Source organism: Nannobrachium achirus, assembly GCF_963921795.1.
Source record: "Nannobrachium achirus genome assembly, chromosome: 2".
Taxonomy (NCBI): domain Eukaryota; kingdom Metazoa; phylum Chordata; class Actinopteri; order Myctophiformes; family Myctophidae; genus Nannobrachium; species Nannobrachium achirus.
This window is the reverse complement of record NC_137811.1, coordinates 73,524,672-73,549,365: the sequence shown is the minus strand read 5'-3', so window position 1 is coordinate 73,549,365 and position 24,694 is coordinate 73,524,672. Positions and strand designations below refer to the sequence as shown.

Here is a 24,694-nt window from a genome sequence, read left to right as displayed (position 1 = left end):
CTAGAGAACATTGAAGTGACAATTTAAGGACCTTTATGATCATTTTACATGTGCGTGACAGGGTCCCAATGTCTCACGTCTGTGTATGGTTTAAGTATGGTGAGGGTCACTGGCCCATGAAGTGGGTATGGTTTAAGTGGGTTTAAGACATGCTTACGGTATGATGCAGTGATACTGTACTTATTGAAATCATTTGAATATCAGATCGTGTCCCCTTCCCATATGCAAACAACGTCACAACTGTTCTGTTTGAAGAGTTTACTTCATGCATGCTTTAGTGACAGATGGACCAAACATTGCAACAGTTGGTAGATGATAGTAACTGTTAAAAAAACTGTTCAGATGTGTACAGTATAAACGTCATGCTCAAACAGTCCAGTCAGGCACGTGAGTGATGTACATTTGGTGATGTCTGTACATGTGTGGACTCTTCAGTTGGAGGGTCAGAGTGTGGACTCTTCAGTTGGAGGCCACAGTCTGGTCGATCCAGCTCCTGAGGTAGGACACGCGGGCGTACACGGCAGGCGCGCGCACGTTGCAGTTGCTGGTTCCCCAGGAGACGATTCCTACCTGAGACCAAACCCCGCCGTTCTGACACACCAGAGGACCGCCAGAGTCACCCTGTAGAGAGATGAGAAACACATTGATATAGAGTCACCCTGGAGGAAACACACGGTCATAACGCATAAGCACAATCTGTAGTTTAGAAATGTAGCTGATCCGTGCCCTCGATGGCCTGCTGGTCCAAACGCATGTACGTAGGCTTTGTGTAGCCTGCAGCGGGTCACTGGTTCGGTACACATTTGAAACTTGGAGATGGGAGGTTTCTGCCCGACCGTGACAATATTTTAGTGATTATGTTGCGAGGAGAACGTTGAGATAATATGCATTTTGGTTTGAACTGAAACCTCGTATCTCCAAGTATCGGCTGTTTTCACTAGTTTAAATCATTTTTTAAATGGTTTTGGACGTACAAGGTTTCCACCCGACAATGACGAAATATAACTCATGTAATTGCCCCACTGGCTTGTCACTTGTCATGATCTGAAATGGCAAATCTTTGAGTAGCAGCAGCGCTATAGAGAGAGATCTCTCTCTATAGCGCGCAATGAGGGCCTCTCCAACTCTTTTTCCCGGGCTGATTCAGGGGCCCAGCACGTCCCTGGCTCTGAGTAAGAGCATCATTAAAAACATAACCCAGTGGATAAGTATTGTGATTAAACAACATGGTTTTATTAAAGAGCATTTCGTACCTGGCAGGAGGACACTCCAGAGGCTCCAGCACAGATCATAGCGTCAGTGATGCGGTACTGACCCCAGTACTGTCTGCACTGAGCTGGACTCAGCAGGGGCAGCGCCACCTGCTGGAGGTAGCGAGGAGAGGCTGGGGAACACATGGACAGAGTGATGGTTAGGACTGAACATTGGGCTCAGACTCAGAGTAGATATCAGAACAAACTTTCTTTTTTTCATATTTTAGATTGTAATTAGAGAAAAGAAAATATAAATGTTAAAATGTTTTCATTTACTGCTTTCTATCATTTTTGCGATTTTAATTAGTTTAATTTTTATAAAAAGCTAGATACCTCGTCCACCGCTGCAGTTGATTGGAGCGACCCGTCCAACTTGGTGGGCACAAAAGAGGAAGTGTCGAGGGCAGGCTGCCACTCAAAAACACTACTGGCCAATCACAACACGTCTTTTCCGGGACTTTTCCATTCAAACCTGCCTCTGATTTGCCTACCGACCTTCCGTGTCTGTCCGCACACAGAAGAATTCCAAGCCTGTCAATCAAAAATGCCCACCAAGGCGAGACGGGTATACCAGAGAGCCGGAAGAGTTGTCTACCTTTTTATGTCTGTGGCCACACCTACCAGCTTCCAGTACTTGCCGCACAACTTGCCGCACCCAAGCCGTGCTACTCATACGCTGAGTTGGCGGTGCCTGGAATCGAGACCTCCCCATGACCTTGTGGTCCAAAGGCGAGAGCTCTACCGACTGAGCTACCCGGACACAAATGTGGACATAAATAAACGTGTGTGTGTGTGTGTGTGTGTGTGTGTGTGTGTGTGTGTGTGTGTGTGTGTGTGTGTGTGTGTGTGTGTGTGTGTGTGTGTGTGTGTGTGTGTGTGTGTGTGTGTGTGTGTGTGTGTGTGTGTGTGTGTGTGTGTGTGTGTGTGTGTCCCTCCACTCACATGTGTGTGCGGTGCGTCCCCACCCCGTGGTGACGCAGCGGGTCCCAGAGGGGACGGACATGGAGGAGGAGGCCAGGCACACGGGGGACACCCTGGACGACATGCGGGCCGGAGAGGACAGTCTGAGCAGAGTGACGTCATTGTTGAAGTTCTGGGCGTTGTAGGAGGGATGGCTGATGGCCTGTTTGGAGATACACAGAGAAATAACTATTGTTGTAGGGATGGATGGATGGATGGATGATGGCCTGTTTAGAGAGAGAGAAATGACTGTTAGGGATGGGTGGCTAATAGCCTGTTAAGAAGGGAATATTGTCAGAAATAGTGTCATATCCTGGAATAAATCCCTTACCAAAAGATTTCTTCACCAATGTGTTTGTAAAGGTGTCTAGTAACAAGCAAGCATTTGTTTTGCACAAAAAACATTCCTTGGAATGTTTTCCGTGCAAAACAAATGCTTGCAATGGATTCAGAATCATTAAAACCCCTAGTTTGACCCCTCACATGCTACTTAAAGCATATTTATTTTGGTGTGTTTTATCCTGTATAGTTAATTTAATGGGACTCCAACTTTCATCAGCTGTAACTGATTCTCCCAGGGAAACTGAATTTCAGTCTTTGTGGGATGTGTTACTAGACACTTTTACAAACACATTGGTGAAGACATTTTTTGGTAAGGAATTTATTCCAGGACTTTTTACAGTATTCCCTTCTTATGTATATGGAGATACAGAGAGAAATGACTGTAGTAGGAATGGCTGATAGCCTGTATATAGAGACAGAGAAATGACTGTTGTTGTAGGGATGGATGGATGGATGGATGGATGGATGGATGAGTGGCCTCTTTATAGAGAGACAGAGAAATGACTGCAATGAAGCAGGAAACCTGCAACACTCCAGATTAAATGACCCATTTAGACCACTCTAACCATTATTTCACACTTAAACTATTCAAAAAATAGCAGATCTGCTATTTATTTATAATTGTTTGAAAATAATTGTGCAAATCCTTGATTATATATATTTTTAAAGCGACCATTTGTAACTCTAATCTATCTTTCTCTGCATGGGTCCCTGGAACAAAACATTTTGCGTTGGGGGGTCTGCAGTCAAATAGGCTACATATCATTTTGGCGGTCCTTGTTTTACTCCAGCCAAGCAAATGCGTTCCTTTCTTTTTTCCAGAATTTTTACCACATTGCACTTGGTGAAAAAAGGGTTTAATGGGCCATGATGAGCACATGCAATTAGCTAGTAAACTGCATGTGTGCTGAGCATTTGTCTACATCATTGGAAATGTACAGTTAAAAAATGTTACTGAGATTCTTTATTCTGATTAACAACTTCATACCACTATACTTTGCCATATAAAGGTGTTTTGTGGTCATCTGTTTCAGTGTCATCTCTGTACTGGACCATACATATCACTGAGTCAATAGTAGTGGTATTAATGATAACAATAATAATCTTACCCTGGAGATGGAGATGGTCTGGATCTGTTCACTGTTAGACTGACGGTCATGTTCACCTAGGATGACACGATGACGCCCAGGACTGAAGACGCACGCACGCACACACACACGCACGCACGCACGCACGCACGCACGCGCACACACACACACGTTATCATGTTAACTATTTATTTGTGTTACATTTGTATTATTCGTTTCCTCTATACTGTTTGTCCTTTGGTGTGTGTGTGTGTGTGTGTGTGTGTGTGTGTGTGTGTGTGTGTGTGTGTGTGTGTGTGTGTGTGTGTGTGTGTGTGTGTGTGTGTGTGTGTGTGTGTGTGTGTGTGTGTGTGTGTGTGTGTGTGTGTGTGTGTGTGTGTGTGTGGTCATTAACTTACGACACGCGGCAGTGAGCAGCGGTCACCACCCAGTTCTGGTTGATCAGAGAACCTCCACAGAAATGGAATCCGCTGTGATCCTGAGAGAGATACAGATATTTGTTTGTATATTTATTTCCCACTTTTGTGCCAAAAAGAAACAAACACATCTTGATTTATTCATTATAAGAAACAACTGTTCAGAATCTACAGCCTGGTATAGGCTGCAGATAACCAACACACCAACACAGCCAGCGCAAAATGCATGCTTATCAACAACAGATAAATATTGGCTACTGCCATCAGTTAATGTTAGCTTTATTTGCAGATACCAATATTGACCGAAAACTGCAAATATCGTCCGATACCGATATATGGCCGATACTGATGGTGCATCCCTAATTACTAATGTAACTATCACTGCCTGCCTCCTGTGAATTGTTTTATTTAGATTTCTGTTTATTTTCTTTTTATTTAGTTGTATAATCCTTCATATTTTTGTTATTAATATCGCTTGTCTTTCTTTTCTCTTATTAATTGCTTTTACTGCTGCTGCAATGTCTGAGCAGAGCAGCCCAACCTCTACGTACGGTCCACCTTGACCTACAGTGGTTCTTCAATGTCTGTATAGTCTATTCAGTCCAATCCTCTGTTAGTCTGACTGTCACACTGAGGATGTTACTGTAGGACAGGCTTTCTCAAAATGGGTTCCCTGCATGGCACCCTAGGGCACCGTGACCCGTGACACCAGTCCAGGGGTGCTAGAGGGGTCCCCCCAATTCCTTGTGCCGGGATGGCGAGCGCAGGAACACTCAAAAGCAACAGGGTTTTCACCCACAATATTTCCAGAGGCCTGGCCACGTTATAGGATATCTTACCTCCCTTCGGGAGAGTTACACGATGAGTAATATATGTGTTTACAAAAGAAATTGAGGACATCACAATATCACCAGAGGCATGGACCGTGACATCACAATCCACCGCTCACTTCAAACTGGGCTTGATTTTTTCTATACTTGAGGGCCACGTGGGGCAGCGATGTGTAAATCTGTACAATGGGGGCCTGTACTGTATCTCTAGCATTTGGAATGTATCAACATCGCTTCAGTTTAACCACTTAGACGTTAGTGAAACGGACCTCAGTCGCACTGTACCTTTTCAGCCTACATTGCAGCGAGTCTCCTCACCGAAAAATAGCAGATCTACAAGCTCACATCGTGTTGTAATCACCTGCAGAGACACCTGCCAGGGCCAGGAGCCTGACACCGCGTTCTGGCCGTTAACGATCTTAGCGTCTCCGTCTGTGTCAACGTCATCCAACCTCACCTGAGGCTTGATGGAGGGAACTCCACACCCTGATGCACGCACACACACACACACACACACACACACACACACACACACACACACACACACACACACACAAGCACACGTCACGCACGTGCGCGCACGCACACATTACAGGGAGACCACACAGTCAGATGAGAGACCAAACTTACCCTGCGTCAGCGGCGTCAGTTCAGCAAAAGCTAAGGTATGGCAACATGACTGGTGTCTTGCACACGCGCGGCACGATTATTACAGTACATTTTATTATTTCCCCCTGTAGCCAAGGTATGGCAGCTGCCATAGCTTGCCATACCCAATTGACGCCTCTGCCCTGCATTATATTATTATGTTATATTGCTTAGTAGTGAATACCCTTAATAGAGTTTGAACGCTGAGAACTTTGAGGTAAACACCAGCTGTAGATAAGGTTAGAATGTAGGGAGTCGCTACAGGTGGAAGGTCACACCGCTGCCAGCAGTAGAGTGATGGGCCTTTGTTTTATGATTCACAGCTTAGTGGAGGATATCAAATGTTTTAGACAGTTATAAGCAGAGAGACGGGAAGAGGAAGTTAGTCTGTCTTGTCTTGTCTTGTGTGTCTTTGGTGTATAGGACATTACATGTGTGTGACTGTTACAGCGCCGTAAATACATTGTTTTGTATTATCTTCTAACATCATTTCTGCGTCAAGGTTTGCTGGTCTTTTGAGAGTTTCAATTCCGATATAGACTCTTAAGCCCTTTGCACACAGGACAGTTGCGTTTCTTCCGTTTGCTGTATGAATAAAACGCATTGGATTTGGTGTGCAATGCTGTGCGGAATCGGCGCTGCGGATCCCAAAAGGAGTCATAAATGGAGTGATGAGTTTTTCACCGCATGCGACAAGACGCACGAATCGAACTGGGTTCGATCGAGAAAAAAACGCACGGCGGCAGCCACTCGTCGCACGGCTAATTCGGAGCCGGTGTGCATGAGGTCATAGAGAATCATTGTTTTCTTTTCAAAAAAATATATTGTCCGTTTTATCCGTGCGGTTAAACGCGCCTGTGTGCAAAGGGCTTCAGACTATAGAGCAGGGATCTTCAACGTTTTCAGGCCAATTAGGACCCCTTCATTGAGAGAGAGATGAAGCAGGGACCCCAGCTACCTTATCATAGATTCCATGTAGTTTCATTGTTTGACAGCACAATCATCAGTGTATTTTGGATTAATTTGTGTTTTCAGATATTAAACACTTGAACCATCGATACTTAATGAACTTGACCTTTAAAGCTATACTGTGTAAGATGCTCAACTAGTGGTCAGTAGCCCTATAGCAAACCGCGGTCGCGTCCGCGTCTTTCGGCCGTTTTTCGTACCTTCACACCCCCGCGTCTGCCTCCACCTCGCCGAGAGCTATCTTTAGAGGGGTCCCTGGTTCCTGTGCGTTCAGGCATTCCGGAGAAACGGACTCCTTCACCCTGCCTGGTAGGCGAGATTACCTTAGACACACGGGCGACTACAAATATGGCGACCCCACTTCAAGATGCGCTGTGATTGGCCGGCAGTGTATAACCCTCGCTGCGATTGGCCGGTAGTGTGATGACGTAATTTTGCCGGGAAATCCCACCCCTGTCACGGCTAAGTAGAAAACATATAAAGAGAAGGCTTCAGAAGCTGAAAATAACGGAGTGGGGGTTCTAAAACTTTAGCGATTTAACAGTTAGGACAATTAAGATTTGTTTTATAAAAAAAGTTAAATGGTATAACTTTAAGTCTGTACTTAGTCTGCTCTTTTTCCCCCTCTACACCAAACCTCTTCGCCGAAAATAGCCAATCTACAAGCGCACAAGGCCTTGCAGCGCGAGGCGTTGTGAGCTTGTAGATCTTCTATTTATTTGGCTAAAGTTCTCAGAATATGGACACTAGTGTTCAAATGCTTAATATAAAAAAGGAGGAAACAAGTTTCTATCACACAAAGATTTGGAGGACCCACTGTAGTAACTCTGAGGACCCCCTAGGAGTCCCGGACCCCCTGTTGAAGATTAAGTAGATTTTCTACGTCACCTGACACAGGGAGAGAGAGAGAGCAATTTTTCCATCTAGATTACATTACGTCTAAACGGCCAGGCTAAAACTTGTCTAAAAGTGAATGTTTTTTAAGTGTCTAGTCTTAGATTAGATGTTGAAACTATGTCATTTCATCGGCTACATGTATATATAGACGGTCTATATATAGATGCTTAAAAAACAGCTAATCAACGTCTAATCTAAGCCTAGCCATTGAAAAAAAGGTTCACCTTTAGACGGTTACTAACAACATAGGGACCCACACACTAAGTCAAGCATAGGAGCGGTTTGCACCGCTCAAAATATCTGTCAAAAACGTTGGCCAAAACATTTATATTTGGTAGGTGTCATCAATATGTTTATATCATTGTGGGAATGTTTCTACCTTGATTTCATTGACTAAAACAATGCCGAAAATGTTTTGTAGACTACTACCTTGACGAAAACGAAATAAAAGATAAGCTATGTCGACTAAAACTATGACTAAATATATAGCTACTAAAAAAACTAGTCTAAAATGTCAGGGAGGGACTAATGGAGAAGAGATCCAGTAAAAGACAAGTTGTTTTATGTTTGGTTGTGCTTGGGTGTTGTGGCACACACTGAAAATAGCAGTCAACTAAAACTAAAACATTTCATATGACAAAAACATGTTAAAAAAAACTGTAAAACAATTAAAATGTATTCAAAAACTAAATCAAAATGTCCTGTCCAATTCAACAATTTACAGTTTAGGCATTGAGCAGACACTCTTAATCCAGAGCGATTTACAATAAGCAAGGTAATACAGTACATAAATACATCAAATGCATAGAAATATCAATCTAGACAAAATAACATGGGTAGACCAAGCTCCTAATCATTAAAAACCTTATATAAAATAAAATAAAAAATAAATAAACTTTCAGCTTTTAAAATCCACATCCACTCACCCAGGGTAGAGGCCAGCAGAGCAAGACAGCTGATCAGGAAGAGCATGTTGGCCATAGTGACGACTGTAGACTGACTGACTGTCTGTGTGTCTGTGTGTGTGTGTGGTGGAGACCAGCTCTTATAGGCTACTGTACCTGGATGAGATGAACCCACTGTATCACCTCAACCCACCGATGTTGCCATGTCTGATTATTATACGTTGTTTTTTTCCCATTTTCTTCTGTGAAGGCACTAGTAAATATTGGTGGTTGCGATTTTTCTGTTCTTCTGAAGTGTAGTTGCTTATTTACTTATTAAATACATTAGATCAGGGGTTCCCAAACTTTTTTTGTCTCAGGGCACCCCAGAAATATTTATATTTACGATATTAGCATATCGTCGTTGTCGGGTGGAAATGTCCAAAACCGTTCATTTTGTATTTATCATCTATAAAATGTACTAAAATGGTGAAAACAGCAGATCTTGTAGATCGGCTGTTTTCACTAGTTTTGTGCGACAGTCTTGTATGATGAAGCTTTGCCTTATCAAAAGACGTACACATTTGAAACTTGGAGATACGAGGTTTCTGCCCGACAGTGACGACATTTTAGTGATTATGTTGCGAGGAAAGCGTTGAGATAATGGCCATTTTTGGTTAGAACTGACTGAAAATAACTTTGTACTTCAAGTTTAAAATGATACTAAATATGTTTTCAAGTGTCCAAATGAATTCCAAATATTATCAAATGATCTCGCGGCACCCCTGGACTGCCGTCGCGGCACCCCAGGGTGCCCCGTCACCCCAGGGTGCCCCGTCACCCCAGGGTGTCCCGTCACCCACTTTGAAAACCCCTGCATTAGATACTATACAGATGTGCCATTTCAATCTTCTCACGTCCTGACAGACAGACAGATTTCCAGTGCATTGGCAGAACGTTGAGCTTGTAGATCAGCTATGTTTCTATTTGTATGACTTTCCCTGAAGTTTAAATATGAAGGTGGATTCTGCCTTTCAATGGGAATGGAGTGGTTTCATGCCATTTGTGGGTTTCTGCAAAAATACGTCCCATTCTCCCTAAACATTTGAAAGGCAAAACAGGGAAAGAAACCTGAGGAACAAAATAACATCAGCAGGACATTTTCTGCAAAAGAGCAGTGAAGCTTGAAGACTTGAAACCGCACATCTGAACCCATTAGGGCCTAGAATTATTGAATGCTTTAACCAGTGAAAAATAGCAGATCTACAAGCTCGCAGCGCGGCACCGAGTGCCGCGCTGCGAGCTTGTAGGTCTGCTATTTTTTGAAAAAGTCGTGAAAATGTGTGCAAATCTTTCAATATATGTATTTTTAAAGCGAACGTTTGTAACTCAAATTTGGGTGGTCCCTGGAACTAAATATTTTGAGATGGGGGGCCCGTGGACAAATTCATATAATTTTGGGGGTCCTTGACATGAAAACCACTGACATAGTAGTCTCTCAAGAACAGACTAACTGAGCTCCTGTTCAGTGAAAAGGACCTTTTCTTTGACGATGGCTGGCCAGATTGCTGACATAGAAACATAGGTTTTTCAAAAAACCTTAGAAGGATTCAAAAGACACTTATAGCACGAATTTTCACGTTTTTTTTCTAAAAATAGCAGATCTACAAGCTAGCTTGTATATCTTCTATTTTTCACTGGTTAAAGCACTCAATAATCCTAGGCCTAAATGGGTTAAACATGATCTTTTATACACATACTTATTTGCTTATTCCTCCTAACCCTCCCTAAACTGTTGTTTAAACCAGTGTTTCTCAAATGGGGGTACGTGTACCCCTAGTGGTACGCAGAGGTACTACAGGGGGTGCTTGAGAGAAAACGGAAAATGGAAACATTTATTTTACTGTTGTGTTTAATGATAAAACATTGACAATTATGTGAACGTGCTGCTCCGCAAAGCTTTAAACCAAATTAGGTACAAATTTTATAGAAAACAGACTACTTACTTTTACTTTCAACATATTTACGTAAAAAACTGGACTTTTGATGTCAATATGTTCTAGTCTAAATGTTCTTGTCAATTTAAGGGGGTACTTGGATTCAGCAATCAGTAAAAGGGGGCACAGAAGTCCAAAAGGTTTGAGAACCACTGGTTTAAACCGTCCGTTTCTCAAGCATATTCATGTCTTGTTTCCTTTGCCAGACCTGGCAACACTTGAACCCGAGCCACTCACTGCAGAACGTTCCTGTGGACGTGTGCAGGTGTGACAGGAGTGGGAACTTCACCGCTTTATCTGTCTGTCTGCAGCTGACAGCGTTTCATAACCTGTCTGTCCGTCTGTCTGTCTGTCTCACAAGCTGTCTGGGTGCTGAAGACACAAACTGTACTCCACATGAAGTATGTTAGTCTAGACCAGGGGTAGGGGCAATAGGGGCGTCACTTGGGTCATCGAGAGTTCTCATTTAACCTTAAAGGGATATTTCACTTTCAAAACAACTTTTGGTCATTTTATCGTCTAATCAGGCTTTTTTTTTTAAGTGAAATAGGCTATCCCTTTAAATTCAATTGTTTTTTGCAGATTAATCAGATCTACATGTGACACACGTTATGATTTAGACGTTTTAACAAAAAGGGCTCGCAACTCACTTTTAATAGCTCCAACTTCTTATGACGTTTTGACCCTTCGGTCTTCTTCAGTATAAAAGAGAAACAATTATTTGTGAACATACTGTACATGATTGAGCAAACATATTTATAGCAAACCGTGAATCCATATTTTTGTATTTTTACAAAAAAAGAAAAATGAAAATAAAAAGATTAAAAACTGGAGAAAGCATTGCTATGCCAGACACAGTCTGGAAAGTCAGGAAACTACATGCAGAGTCCACACTTTTTTATTTTACTCAACTTGATCCACTGGGTCCACCTTGTGTGTGTCTGTCTGTCTGTCTGTCTGTCTGTCTGTCTGTCTGTCTGTCTGTCTGCACACTGAACAACAAGTCCCTCAGAAGGATGTTGTCGTTCCTGATGATACTGTAAAATGGTTAGATGAACTCACTTTAAAGTTGGGACTTGGGAGATTATGTGGAAGTAGTTTTATTTTTTGTAGATTTTAAGCACTCTTCTTGGGTCTTTTGGCATGCTTTCCTTGCTGCCTTATCTAGCATGTCCTGCGTGCCGTGTATATACCCACTTTCTGTAAACATACCCAGTAAACACAAGCCGTCATTTAGCCCAATGGTTATGTTTAGCCCTCATTTGAACCGTCTATCGTCAGTCTGTCTATAGACCGATTGTAGCTGATTACATTTAATCCATTATTCCATACTTGTTGATTAAAAAAACAGCTTTAATATCCACACCTGGTTTTCAAATATTGGACTAAAGTAATTTTAAGAACCAATTTCACTATATAGTCTAGTTGAGTTGTAGCCGTCATCTGAACGCTTCCATAATAACGATATATTACCGTTCAGGACAAACGTGTGTTAGTCGACCATCTTTTTTTTTAAATACATTTTTATCAAGTTGTTCATTATCGGATGCTAACAGTATCTCCCGGTTTTACCTTAATAGTTGATTGCATCCACTGAGCAGTTTCTGGCCATTGCACATATTATAGCCGTCTAAAAGACGTGCTGGTCAATACCTTTGAAAAATTCTAAAAGTGTATTAAATAATTGCATAATGCCGTGGTACGCTGCTCATGACAGCATACTATTACTTCTCTGAGTTACATAATTCATTCTGACACCAACAGCCACAAACACACAAGACTGCATGTCACCCCCACCATACGATAATGATTAAATAAAATCGTTTTATAGCTATGCATCAATATAAAGTTAGTTTGTGTTGTCAAACAAATGCACCGACCTCAAACGAACAGCGGGAAGCGATATGTCAACTACTAATAGCTGCTGGAACCCCTTTGAATCACAAGCTGCTGTGGTCAAGCGGTTAGCGCGCAGGTTTCAAATACAGTAGATCCTGAGTTCGAACCCCGTCGACTCCCAGTGTCAAATAATAACAGTGCAAGAAATCATCACAAATACGATCAGCTGCGGTGGTACGGGTAGGATACGGCTCTCAGAGCTAAGGAAAAATGATTTTAAATCCTGCTGGCTGCCATCATTTTCACTAAATTTTCACTACTTTCGGCGGCCGCTAGGGGCCGCTAAAGGCGTTTAAATGACGGTGATACAATGGCTTGGCATAGACGGTGAAAAAACTTTAACATTTAAACTCGTCACAGACTGGATCTAGCTATACGTCCGGTTTAGGCGAAGACGTCATCTGAACGCGATTTAACCCCCAAATTGCTTAGTGGGATAGTTTTTAAAGGCTCTGTCTGTTCCTGACTACAGATCCTCCGGATTCTATAAAACCTGCCGATAGGTTTAATTGGCTGACTATTGTTTAATGCAACCATTAACCACTTTCAACGTGGCATCCCTACAGTATATATGTTGGGAATGCCATTATAGGCATGTCATTGTAACATTTTCTCTTTTCACCCCCAACCAGGACAGGTTCAATATGAATATGGTAGGCTATACTCTGCTGTATACCAAGCCAGAAAATGCTTTGCCTGAATGAAAACAATCCTTGGGCTCGACCAGAAGGTGTGTCCCAGCGTGCCCTGGGAGATGTTGCATCTGTCACAACTATCAGAAACAGTTGGATACATTTTATTCATTTTTGCGAGGTCGCAATTACTATCAAAACCTCCACCGTCTGTCTGTCTGTCTGTCTCTCTGTCTGTCTGTCTGTCTGTCTGTCTGTCTGTCAGTCAGTCTGTCCGTCACATGTCATGTCACACTTTTGCCCTACTCATATACAAATCATATACACAAAGCGGTACACAGTATCTCTAAAGTCATGTCATCAACATGGATCTGTCATTTCCCATATTCCCTCCTGATTGGCTACCATTGCCTTCTAAAGTTTGTGTATGCGACCTGACGGTCCACGTATCTCCCGATTAGGGAGTCTTACTGGTTCATTTTAACCTTATCTATCTATAAATGCGAGAAGTCTCTGCGTGTCTGTCTGTCTGTGTGTCTGTAATCCGCGTATCTCGAGAACCGTTCGTCCCACCGGCTTCAGATTCGGCACGCGCGTTCCCCGCCGCGGCACGGGTCTCGACCCGACCCGACGCGCGGTTTTCCCGAACCGGCGCGACACGTTCGGAATCTCCTTATGCGGGGTTGATTGTTGACATCAGGCTGTTCCGGAGGAAATCGGCGAAAGCTCTGACTCATTGTGACATCACTTCATAAAAGGCTCTGACATCACGTACGCCACATGAGTCAACAAAAAAATCTCTGTGAGTGTGTATGTATGTATGTAATCCGCGTATCTCGAGAACCGTTCGTCCCACGGGCACGCGCGTTCTCCATATATGGGCATAAAATGAATGCCCCCATATATGGGCATAAAATGGATTGCAGACAGACAGATACAGATATCTCCATATATGGACATAAATGGACAGAGGCAAACAGATGGTCAAAGATCTCCATATATGGGCATAAAATGGACGCAGACAGACAGATACAGATATCTCCATATATGGGCATAAATGGACACAGGCAAACAGATGTTCAAAACGGGTCCTATGACAACAGGTGTGAGGTTTGCATTAAAGGGGGAACCGGCACTGTGTCTGCAACACAGTTGGAGGCACAGACAGATACTCCATATATGGGCATAAAATGGACGCAGATAGACAGATATCTCCATATCTGGGCATAAAATGGACCCAGAACTATAACTGCAGTGATCTCCATATATGGACATAAAATGGACGCCGACAGACAGACAGACAGATACAGATATCTCTATATATGGGCATAAATGGACACAGGCAGACAGATGGTCAAAACGGGTCCTAAAGGGCGGGGCATTCATTCCCTATTTACATTGTTCCGAGTTGGCCAGGTCGCCGACTAGACGCTGGGCCGCCCGAACTAGTCTATCTATAAATGCGAGAAGTCTCTGCGTGTCTGTCTGTCTGTGTGTCTGTAATCCGCGTATCTCGAGAACCGTTCGTCCCACCGGCTTCAGATTCGGCACGCGCGTTCCCTGCCGCGGCACGGAGTGCAGTGCCGGGTCTCGACCCGACCCGGCGCACGGTTTTCCCGAACCGGCGCGAAACGTTCGGAATCTCCTTATGCGGGGTTGATTGTTGACATCAGGCTGTTCCAGAGGAAATCGGCGAAAGCTCTGACTCATTGTGACATCACTTCATAAAAGGCTCTGACATCACGTACGCCACATGAGTCAACAAAAAATCTCTGTGAGTGTGTATGTATGTATGTAATCCGCGTATCTCGAGAACCGTTCGTCCCACGGGCACGCGCGTTCTCCATATATGGGCATAAAATGAATGCCCCCATATATGGGCATAAAATGGATTGCAGACAGACAGATACAGATATCTCCATATATGGACATAAATGGACAGAGGCAAACAGATGGTCAAAGATCTCCATATATGGGCATAAAATGGACGCAGACAGACAGATACAGATATCTCCATATATGGGCATAAATGGACACAGGCAAACAGATGTTCAAAACGGGTCCTATGACAACAGGTTTGAGGTTTGCATTAAAGGGCACTGTGTCTGCAACACAGTTGGAGGCACAGACAGATACTCCATATATGGGCATAAAATAGACGCAGATAGACAGATATCTCCATATATGGGCATAAAATGGACCCAGAACTATAACTGCAGTGATCTCCATATATGGACATAAAATGCAACAAATTTTATAGAAAACAGACTACTTACTTTTACTTTCAACATATTTACGTAAAAAACTGGACTTTTGATGTCAATATGTTCTAGTCTAAATGTTCTTGTCAATTTAAGGGGGTACTTGGATTCAGCAATCAGTAAAAGGGGGCACAGAAGTCCAAAAGGTTTGAGAACCACTGGTTTAAACCGTCCGTTTCTCAAGCATATTCATGTCTTGTTTCCTTTGCCAGACCTGGCAACACTTGAACCCGAGCCACTCACTGCAGAACGTTCCTGTGGACGTGTGCAGGTGTGACAGGAGTGGGAACTTCACCGCTTTATCTGTCTGTCTGCAACAAATTTTATAGAAAACAGACTACTTACTTTTACTTTCAACATATTTACGTAAAAAACTGGACTTTTGATGTCAATATGTTCTAGTCTAAATGTTCTTGTCAATTTAAGGGGGTACTTGGATTCAGCAATCAGTAAAAGGGGGCACAGAAGTCCAAAAGGTTTGAGAACCACTGGTTTAAACCGTCCGTTTCTCAAGCATATTCATGTCTTGTTTCCTTTGCCAGACCTGGCAACACTTGAACCCGAGCCACTCACTGCAGAACGTTCCTGTGGACGTGTGCAGGTGTGACAGGAGTGGGAACTTCACCGCTTTATCTGTCTGTCTGCAGCTGACAGCGTTTCATAACCTGTCTGTCCGTCTGTCTGTCTGTCTCACAAGCTGTCTGGGTGCTGAAGACACAAACTGTACTCCACATGAAGTATGTTAGTCTAGACCAGGGGTAGGGGCAATAGGGGCGTCACTTGGGTCATCGAGAGTTCTCATTTAACCTTAAAGGGATATTTCACTTTCAAAACAACTTTTGGTCATTTTATCGTCTAATCAGGCTTTTTTTGAAAGTGAAATAGGCTATCCCTTTAAATTCAATTGTTTTTTGCAGATTAATCAGATCTACATGTGACACACGTTATGATTTAGACTTTTTAACAAAAAGGGCTCGCAACTCACTTTTAATAGCTCCAACTTCTTATGACGTTTTGACCCTTCGGTCTTCTTCAGTATAAAAGAGAAACAATTATTTGTGAACATACTGTACATGATTGAGCAAACATATTTATAGCAAACCGTGAATCCATATTTTTGTATTTTTACAAAAAAAGAAAAATGAAAATAAAAAGATTAAAAACTGGAGAAAGCATTGCTATGCCAGACACAGTCTGGAAAGTCAGGAAACTACATGCAGAGTCCACACTTTTTTATTTTACTCAACTTGATCCACTGGGTCCACCTTGTGTCTGTCTGTCTGTCTGTCTGTCTGTCTGTCTGTCTGTCTGTCTGTCTGTCTGTCTGTCTGTCTGTCTGTCTGTCTGTCTGCACACTGAACAACAAGTCCCTCAGAAGGATGTTGTCGTTCCTGATGATACTGTAAAATGGTTAGATGAACTCACTTTAAAGTTGGGACTTGGGAGATTATGTGGAAGTAGTTTTATTTTTTGTAGATTTTAAGCACTCTTCTTGGGTCTTTTGGCATGCTTTCCTTGCTGCCTTATCTAGCATGTCCTGCGTGCCGTGTATATACCCACTGTAGCACCCCGATACTATAGGGAAAGGAGTAACGGGGCGTTTGAGTTCGGTTCTTTCTACTGTAAACCCTGTATTTATAAAATAAACCACAAGGCTCATTAATTAGACCACAGACCTTTTGTAAATAAATGAACAGACCACAGTTTAAAGGGTAATCAAAGTTTTACTTAAATGTTTTAACCCTTTTTAAATGTAAATAATAAATAAAACATGAAATGGACATACACATGAAATTGAACAGTAAACCTTTTTAAATTGAACCGCTGGGCCTGATGCCGTTTTATGAAATCAAAAACAAGAGATCTACAAAATTGTAGTCTCCTAATTACCTTCACATGAAGAACCCAAACTTGACTTCACTAAACCCAAAAGTCAAAACTCAAATCCCAACACTTCTCAAAATACCTCTTGTAAAAATCCCTTTGATCTTACTTCAATTCAGCAAAACATAAATTGTTCACAAAATGCCTTCAAACAATATATTCAGTGGGCCCACACTCGCACGCACACAATCACACAAAACAAAAAAGGTGCAGGCCTGATATGATGGGATCCTCCTCTTGTAGATGAGCAAATGCTACTCAAAGTCTCTGTTCGCTCTGGGGAACAGTTGGGGTGATGATACTGTAATCCTCTTTTCGGTGAAAAGTTCCAGAAAGCCCTACTCACAGTTCCTGTTCGCTCTGGGGAACAGTTGGTGAAAGGATGACAAGGTGTGTGACTGAGGTGAAACAGACAATGGGCTGGTAGAATCCTTCTGCAGAAAATATACTCCCAAACAATCTGTAAAGTCAGTCTCGATGTCCTCTTGTAGATTAATCTAATGACTTTTCCCCTCAGCTCAAACACACACTTACTTATACAAGCTTACTGAGACTTCACACACTCAAGTGAAAACAACAAAGAAAAAAGAGTAGCTACTGTGCATCCATCAAACAGCAAACTGCAAACATTTCTGTGTCAGAACATACAACAGGTGATTCTGCCCAGCAATCATTCCCCTCTCCTCTCTCCCCACTGGACTGATTGAGAAGTCACCAATCAGCATACATCATCAATAAACCTGAAACTCAGTTGCCTAGGTAACAAACAAGCTTACCCTTTGATCAGAAAACGCTTTGATCAGTACTGGGTCACTGTGACTCGTTAAGGTTTTATCTTCCACAGTCTCCCATGAAATTAACCCTTTAACACCCATGAAATATACTGTATGCATTTTTAACATAAGTCTTTTTACAAAACCTATTTATATAGCAGGGCTATTTTTAACAGACAACTATTTATTAAAGGCATACATTTTAACTTGGTCAAACTGTGTTAGTATGACATGAACTCTGTTTTTAGAATAAGGCTAAGGGCATGAAATAAGCACTGGGCTACACCCTCCCCCTTCTTAGATTTTGATGTCCTCATCAAATGACATGGCATTAACCCATCTGCAGCTTCTTCCGTCTTGTTGTACAATCAGGACATCTGGCCATGGGATGACACCACACAGTGTTACAAAGACGGTCTGGATCCAAATAGGTACTGCACTCCACAAGCGCTCCTTTACTTAGTATGGACCAGGATTGAGTGGAAGGTTGTCCCAACTCATCATAACTGAACCTATGAACTGGTCTTCTCTCCCTCCTTGGGAGTCTCTGTGGGGACGCTTCAGTCGCAACCGGTAACTGAGCGTTAAGGAAACTAGTAGATCTCAGCAGTGCCTCCATTTTATGTAGCACCCCGATACTATAGGGAAAGGAGTAACGGGGCGTTTGAGTTCGGTTCTTTCTACTGTAAACCCTGTATTTATAAAATAAACCACAAGGCTCATTAATTAGACCACAGACCTTTTGTAAATAAATGAACAGACCACAGTTTAAAGGGTAATCAAAGTTTTACTTAAATGTTTTAACCCTTTTTAAATGTAAATAATAAATAAAACATGAAATGGACATACACATGAAATTGAACAGTAAACCTTTTTAAATTGAACCGCTGGGCCTGATGCCGTTTTATGAAATCAAAAACAAGAGATCTACAAAATTGTAGTCTCCTAATTACCTTCACATGAAGAACCCAAACTTGACTTCACTAAACCCAAAAGTCAAAACTCAAATCCCAACACTTCTCAAAATACCTCTTGTAAAAATCCCTTTGATCTTACTTCAATTCAGCAAAACATAAATTGTTCACAAAATGCCTTCAAACAATATATTCAGTGGGCCCACACTCGCACGCACACAATCACACAAAACAAAAAAGGTGCAGGCCTGATATGATGGGATCCTCCTCTTGTAGATGAGCAAATGCTACTCAAAGTCTCTGTTCGCTCTGGGGAACAGTTGGGGTGATGATACTGTAATCCTCTTTTCGGTGAAAAGTTCCAGAAAGCCCTACTCACAGTTCCTGTTCGCTCTGGGGAACAGTTGGTGAAAGGATGACAAGGTGTGTGACTGAGGTGAAACAGACAATGGGCTGGTAGAATCCTTCTGCAGAAAATATACTCCCAAACAATCTGTAAAGTCAGTCTCGATGTCCTCTTGTAGATTAATCTAATGACTTTTCCCCTCAGCTCAAACACACACTTACTTATACAAGCTTACTGAGACTTCACACACTCAAGTGAAAACAACAAAGAAAAAAGAGTAGCTACTGTGCATCCATCAAACAGCAAACTGCAAACATTTCTGTGTCAGAACATACAACAGGTGATTCTGCCCAGCAATCATTCCCCTCTCCTCTCTCCCCACTGGACTGATTGAGAAGTCACCAATCAGCATACATCATCAATAAACCTGAAACTCAGTTGCCTAGGTAACAAACAAGCTTACCCTTTGATCAGAAAACGCTTTGATCAGTACTGGGTCACTGTGACTCGTTAAGGTTTTATCTTCCACAGTCTCCCATGAAATTAACCCTTTAACACCCATGAAATATACTGTATGCATTTTTAACATAAGTCTTTTTACAAAACCTATTTATATAGCAGGGCTATTTTTAACAGACAACTATTTATTAAAGGCATACATTTTAACTTGGTCAAACTGTGTTAGTATGACATGAACTCTGTTTTTAGAATAAGGCTAAGGGCATGAAATAAGCACTGGGCTACACCACTTTCTGTAAACATACCCAGTAAACACAAGCCGTCATTTAGCCCAATGGTTATGTTTAGCCCTCATTTGAACCGTCTATCGTCAGTCTGTCTATAGACCGATTGTAGCTGATTACATTTAATCCATTATTCCATACTTGTTGATTAAAAAAACAGCTTTAATATCCACACCTGGTTTTCAAATATTGGACTAAAGTAATTTTAAGAACCAATTTCACTATATAGTCTAGTTGAGTTGTAGCCGTCATCTGAACGCTTCCATAATAACGATATATTACCGTTCAGGACAAACGTGTGTTAGTCGACCATCTTTTTTTTTAAATACATTTTTATCAAGTTGTTCATTATCGGATGCTAACAGTATCTCCCGGTTTTACCTTAATAGTTGATTGCATCCACTGAGCAGTTTCTGGCCATTGCACATATTATAGCCGTCTAAAAGACGTGCTGGTCAATACCTTTGAAAAATTCTAAAAGTGTATTAAATAATTGCATAATGCCGTGGTACGCTGCTCATGACAGCATACTATTACTTCTCTGAGTTACATAATTCATTCTGACACCAACAGCCACAAACACACAAGACTGCATGTCACCCCCACCATACGATAATGATTAAATAAAATCGTTTTATAGCTATGCATCAATATAAAGTTAGTTTGTGTTGTCAAACAAATGCACCGACCTCAAACGAACAGCGGGAAGCGATATGTCAACTACTAATAGCTGCTGGAACCCCTTTGAATCACAAGCTGCTGTGGTCAAGCGGTTAGCGCGCAGGTTTCAAATACAGTAGATCCTGAGTTCGAACCCCGTCGACTCCCAGTGTCAAATAATAACAGTGCAAGAAATCATCACAAATACGATCAGCTGCGGTGGTACGGGTAGGATACGGCTCTCAGAGCTAAGGAAAAATGATTTTAAATCCTGCTGGCTGCCATCATTTTCACTAAATTTTCACTACTTTCGGCGGCCGCTAGGGGCCGCTAAAGGCGTTTAAATGACGGTGATACAATGGCTTGGCATAGACGGTGAAAAAACTTTAACATTTAAACTCGTCACAGACTGGATCTAGCTATACGTCCGGTTTAGGCGAAGACGTCATCTGAACGCGATTTAACCCCCAAATTGCTTAGTGGGATAGTTTTTAAAGCCTCTGTCTGTTCCTGACTACAGATCCTCCGGATTCTATAAAACCTGCCGATAGGTTTAATTGGCTGACTATTGTTTAATGCAACCATTAACCACTTTCAACGTGGCATCCCTACAGTATATATGTTGGGAATGCCATTATAGGCATGTCATTGTAACATTTTCTCTTTTCACCCCCAACCAGGACAGGTTCAATATGAATATGGTAGGCTATACTCTGCTGTATACCAAGCCAGAAAATGCTTTGCCTGAATGAAAACAATCCTTGGGCTCGACCAGAAGGTGTGTCCCAGCGTGCCCTGGGAGATGTTGCATCTGTCACAACTATCAGAAACAGTTGGATACATTTTATTCATTTTTGCGAGGTCGCAATTACTATCAAAACCTCCACCGTCTGTCTGTCTGTCTGTCTCTCTGTCTGTCTGTCTGTCTGTCTGTCTGTCAGTCAGTCTGTCCGTCACATGTCATGTCACACTTTTGCCCTACTCATATACAAATCATATACACAAAGCGGTACACAGTATCTCTAAAGTCATGTCATCAACATGGATCTGTCATTTCCCATATTCCCTCCTGATTGGCTACCATTGCCTTCTAAAGTTTGTGTATGCGACCTGACGGTCCACGTATCTCCCGATTAGGGAGTCTTACTGGTTCATTTTAACCTTATCTATCTATAAATGCGAGAAGTCTCTGCGTGTCTGTCTGTCTGTGTGTCTGTAATCCGCGTATCTCGAGAACCGTTCGTCCCACCGGCTTCAGATTCGGCACGCGCGTTCCCCGCCGCGGCACGGGTCTCGACCCGACCCGACGCGCGGTTTTCCCGAACCGGCGCGACACGTTCGGAATCTCCTTATGCGGGGTTGATTGTTGACATCAGGCTGTTCCGGAGGAAATCGGCGAAAGCTCTGACTCATTGTGACATCACTTCATAAAAGGCTCTGACATCACGTACGCCACATGAGTCAACAAAAAAATCTCTGTGAGTGTGTATGTATGTATGTAATCCGCGTATCTCGAGAACCGTTCGTCCCACGGGCACGCGCGTTCTCCATATATGGGCATAAAATGAATGCCCCCATATATGGGCATAAAATGGATTGCAGACAGACAGATACAGATATCTCCATATATGGACATAAATGGACAGAGGCAAACAGATGGTCAAAGATCTCCATATATGGGCATAAAATGGACGCAGACAGACAGATACAGATATCTCCATATATGGGCATAAATGGACACAGGCAAACAGATGTTCAAAACGGGTCCTATGACAACAGGTGTGAGGTTTGCATTAAAGGGGGAACCGGCACTGTGTCTGCAACACAGTTGGAGGCACAGACAGATACTCCATATATGGGCATAAAATGGACGCAGATAGACAGATATCTCCATATCTGGGCATAAAATGGACCCAGAACTATAACTGCAGTGATCTCCATATATGGACATAAAATGGACGCCGACAGACAGACAGACAGATACAGATATCTCTATATATGGGCATAAATGGACACAGGCAGACAGATGGTCAAAACGGGTCCTAAAGGGCGGGGCATTCATTCCCTATTTACATTGTTCCGAGTTGGCCAGGTCGCCGACTAGACGCTGGGCCGCCCGAACTAGTCTATCTATAAATGCGAGAAGTCTCTGCGTGTCTGTCTGTCTGTGTGTCTGTAATCCGCGTATCTCGAGAACCGTTCGTCCCACCGGCTTCAGATTCGGCACGCGCGTTCCCTGCCGCGGCACGGAGTGCAGTGCCGGGTCTCGACCCGACCCGGCGCACGGTTTTCCCGAACCGGCGCGAAACGTTCGGAATCTCCTTATGCGGGGTTGATTGTTGACATCAGGCTGTTCCAGAGGAAATCGGCGAAAGCTCTGACTCATTGTGACATCACTTCATAAAAGGCTCTGACATCACGTACGCCACATGAGTCAACAAAAAATCTCTGTGAGTGTGTATGTATGTATGTAATCCGCGTATCTCGAGAACCGTTCGTCCCACGGGCACGCGCGTTCTCCATATATGGGCATAAAATGAATGCCCCCATATATGGGCATAAAATGGATTGCAGACAGACAGATACAGATATCTCCATATATGGACATAAATGGACAGAGGCAAACAGATGGTCAAAGATCTCCATATATGGGCATAAAATGGACGCAGACAGACAGATACAGATATCTCCATATATGGGCATAAATGGACACAGGCAAACAGATGTTCAAAACGGGTCCTATGACAACAGGTTTGAGGTTTGCATTAAAGGGCACTGTGTCTGCAACACAGTTGGAGGCACAGACAGATACTCCATATATGGGCATAAAATAGACGCAGATAGACAGATATCTCCATATATGGGCATAAAATGGACCCAGAACTATAACTGCAGTGATCTCCATATATGGACATAAAATGGACGCAGACAGACAGACAGACAGATACAGATATCTCCATATATGGGCATAAATGGACACAGGCAGACAGATGGTCAAAACGGGTCCTATGAAAACAGGTATAATGGGGTTTGCATTAAAGGGCGGGACATTCATTCCCTATTTACATTGTTCCGAGTTGGCCAGGTCGCCGACTAGACGCTGGGCCGCCCGGCTTCTAGTAATAATAATAATGTAATCTGTGCATATCTGAACATTGGCAATCTGGCATTGACTGAGCCTGAGTGGATCCTCTTGGACCCCTCCAAAGCTCCAGACACTTCCTCCCATGAGGACTTGGTATCGTTAGTTGAAGGTAATAGATCAGGGGTCAGCAACCGTTTTGACCTGAAGTGCCATGTTTTCATTTTCTCAAATTTCTCATATACTTTTTATCAAATTATCTCGCGGTACCCCTGGACTGCCGTCACGGCACCCCAGGGTGCCCCGTCACCCACTTTGAAAACCCCTGCTGTATATGACAGTACTTTCCTTCCTCTGTACCTGTAACTCGTAATGCTGTGCTGCCTCTGGGCGACTGCCAGTCCCCCGCTATCAGAGGCAAGTCTAAAATACATACAGTTCAGTGATCAGATGAGTGATGAATGATGAATGCTTCAGCCATCACCAGCTCAGTGGCCTTGTGGTTAGAGTGTCCGCCGGCTCTGAGACTGGGAGGTCGGGGTTCGATCCCGGTTGGGTCATGATACCAAAGACTGTAAAAATGGGACCCAACGCCTCCCTGCTTGGCACTCAGCATCAAGGGTAAATCGGAATAGATGTAAGAAAGAGTCACACAAAACGGTATCAGAATCCCATGGCTGATGTTTTTTTATTAAATACATGAGAGATGAATTATGAGCTGGATTATGGAACCATTTGCAGTGTCAACACATTCAGAGCAGCTGTTGTGTTGCCCTGGCAGACAATAAACAGTGACAATGAGTTTATTTGCAAAAGCGCTTCTCCAAAACAAAGTGCTTTACAAAACATGTTAAGAAAAGACGAGACGAGGCGTGTTGTTGTGCTCTGTGTCCAACACACCGTTGTAGCAGAAGTCTGACGTTTGCAGTGATTATACAGTAGACCAGTGTTTCTCAACCTGTGGGTCGGGACCCCCAGGGGGGTCCCCAAATTATTTTGGGGGGTCCCCAGATAATGAACATAATGTGAAACACTGTTTTCGCACTCAGCAGTAAACAAACCAACATAAAGTTTAAGTGTATAGCGGGTTTCTGCACATTTCTAAAGTGACAATTTAAGGACCTTTTAACACCTCTAAAATGACAAATTAAACATTGGTCAAATTGTCAAACATTAGAGGCAGAAATGAACCGTGTTATACAAAATGTAATGCCTC

At 42.8% G+C, this 24,694-nt stretch overlaps 1 protein-coding gene across 1 annotated transcript; it reads right to left on the bottom strand.

Annotated features, from left to right (window-relative positions):
• Positions 1 to 459: 459 nt before the first annotated feature.
• Positions 460 to 8,375, bottom strand: LOC308295052 (chymotrypsin-like protease CTRL-1; the record flags this gene model as incomplete). The annotated part of the gene is made up of 7 exons (XM_080737994.1): positions 460 to 621; positions 1,254 to 1,384; positions 2,196 to 2,376; positions 3,665 to 3,746; positions 4,042 to 4,121; positions 5,251 to 5,375; positions 8,330 to 8,375. The coding sequence occupies 7 exons, from the start codon at positions 8,373 to 8,375 to the stop codon at positions 460 to 462; spliced, it is 807 nt and encodes a 268-aa protein (XP_080594120.1).
• Between the last annotated feature and the right edge of the window lie 16,319 nt (positions 8,376 to 24,694).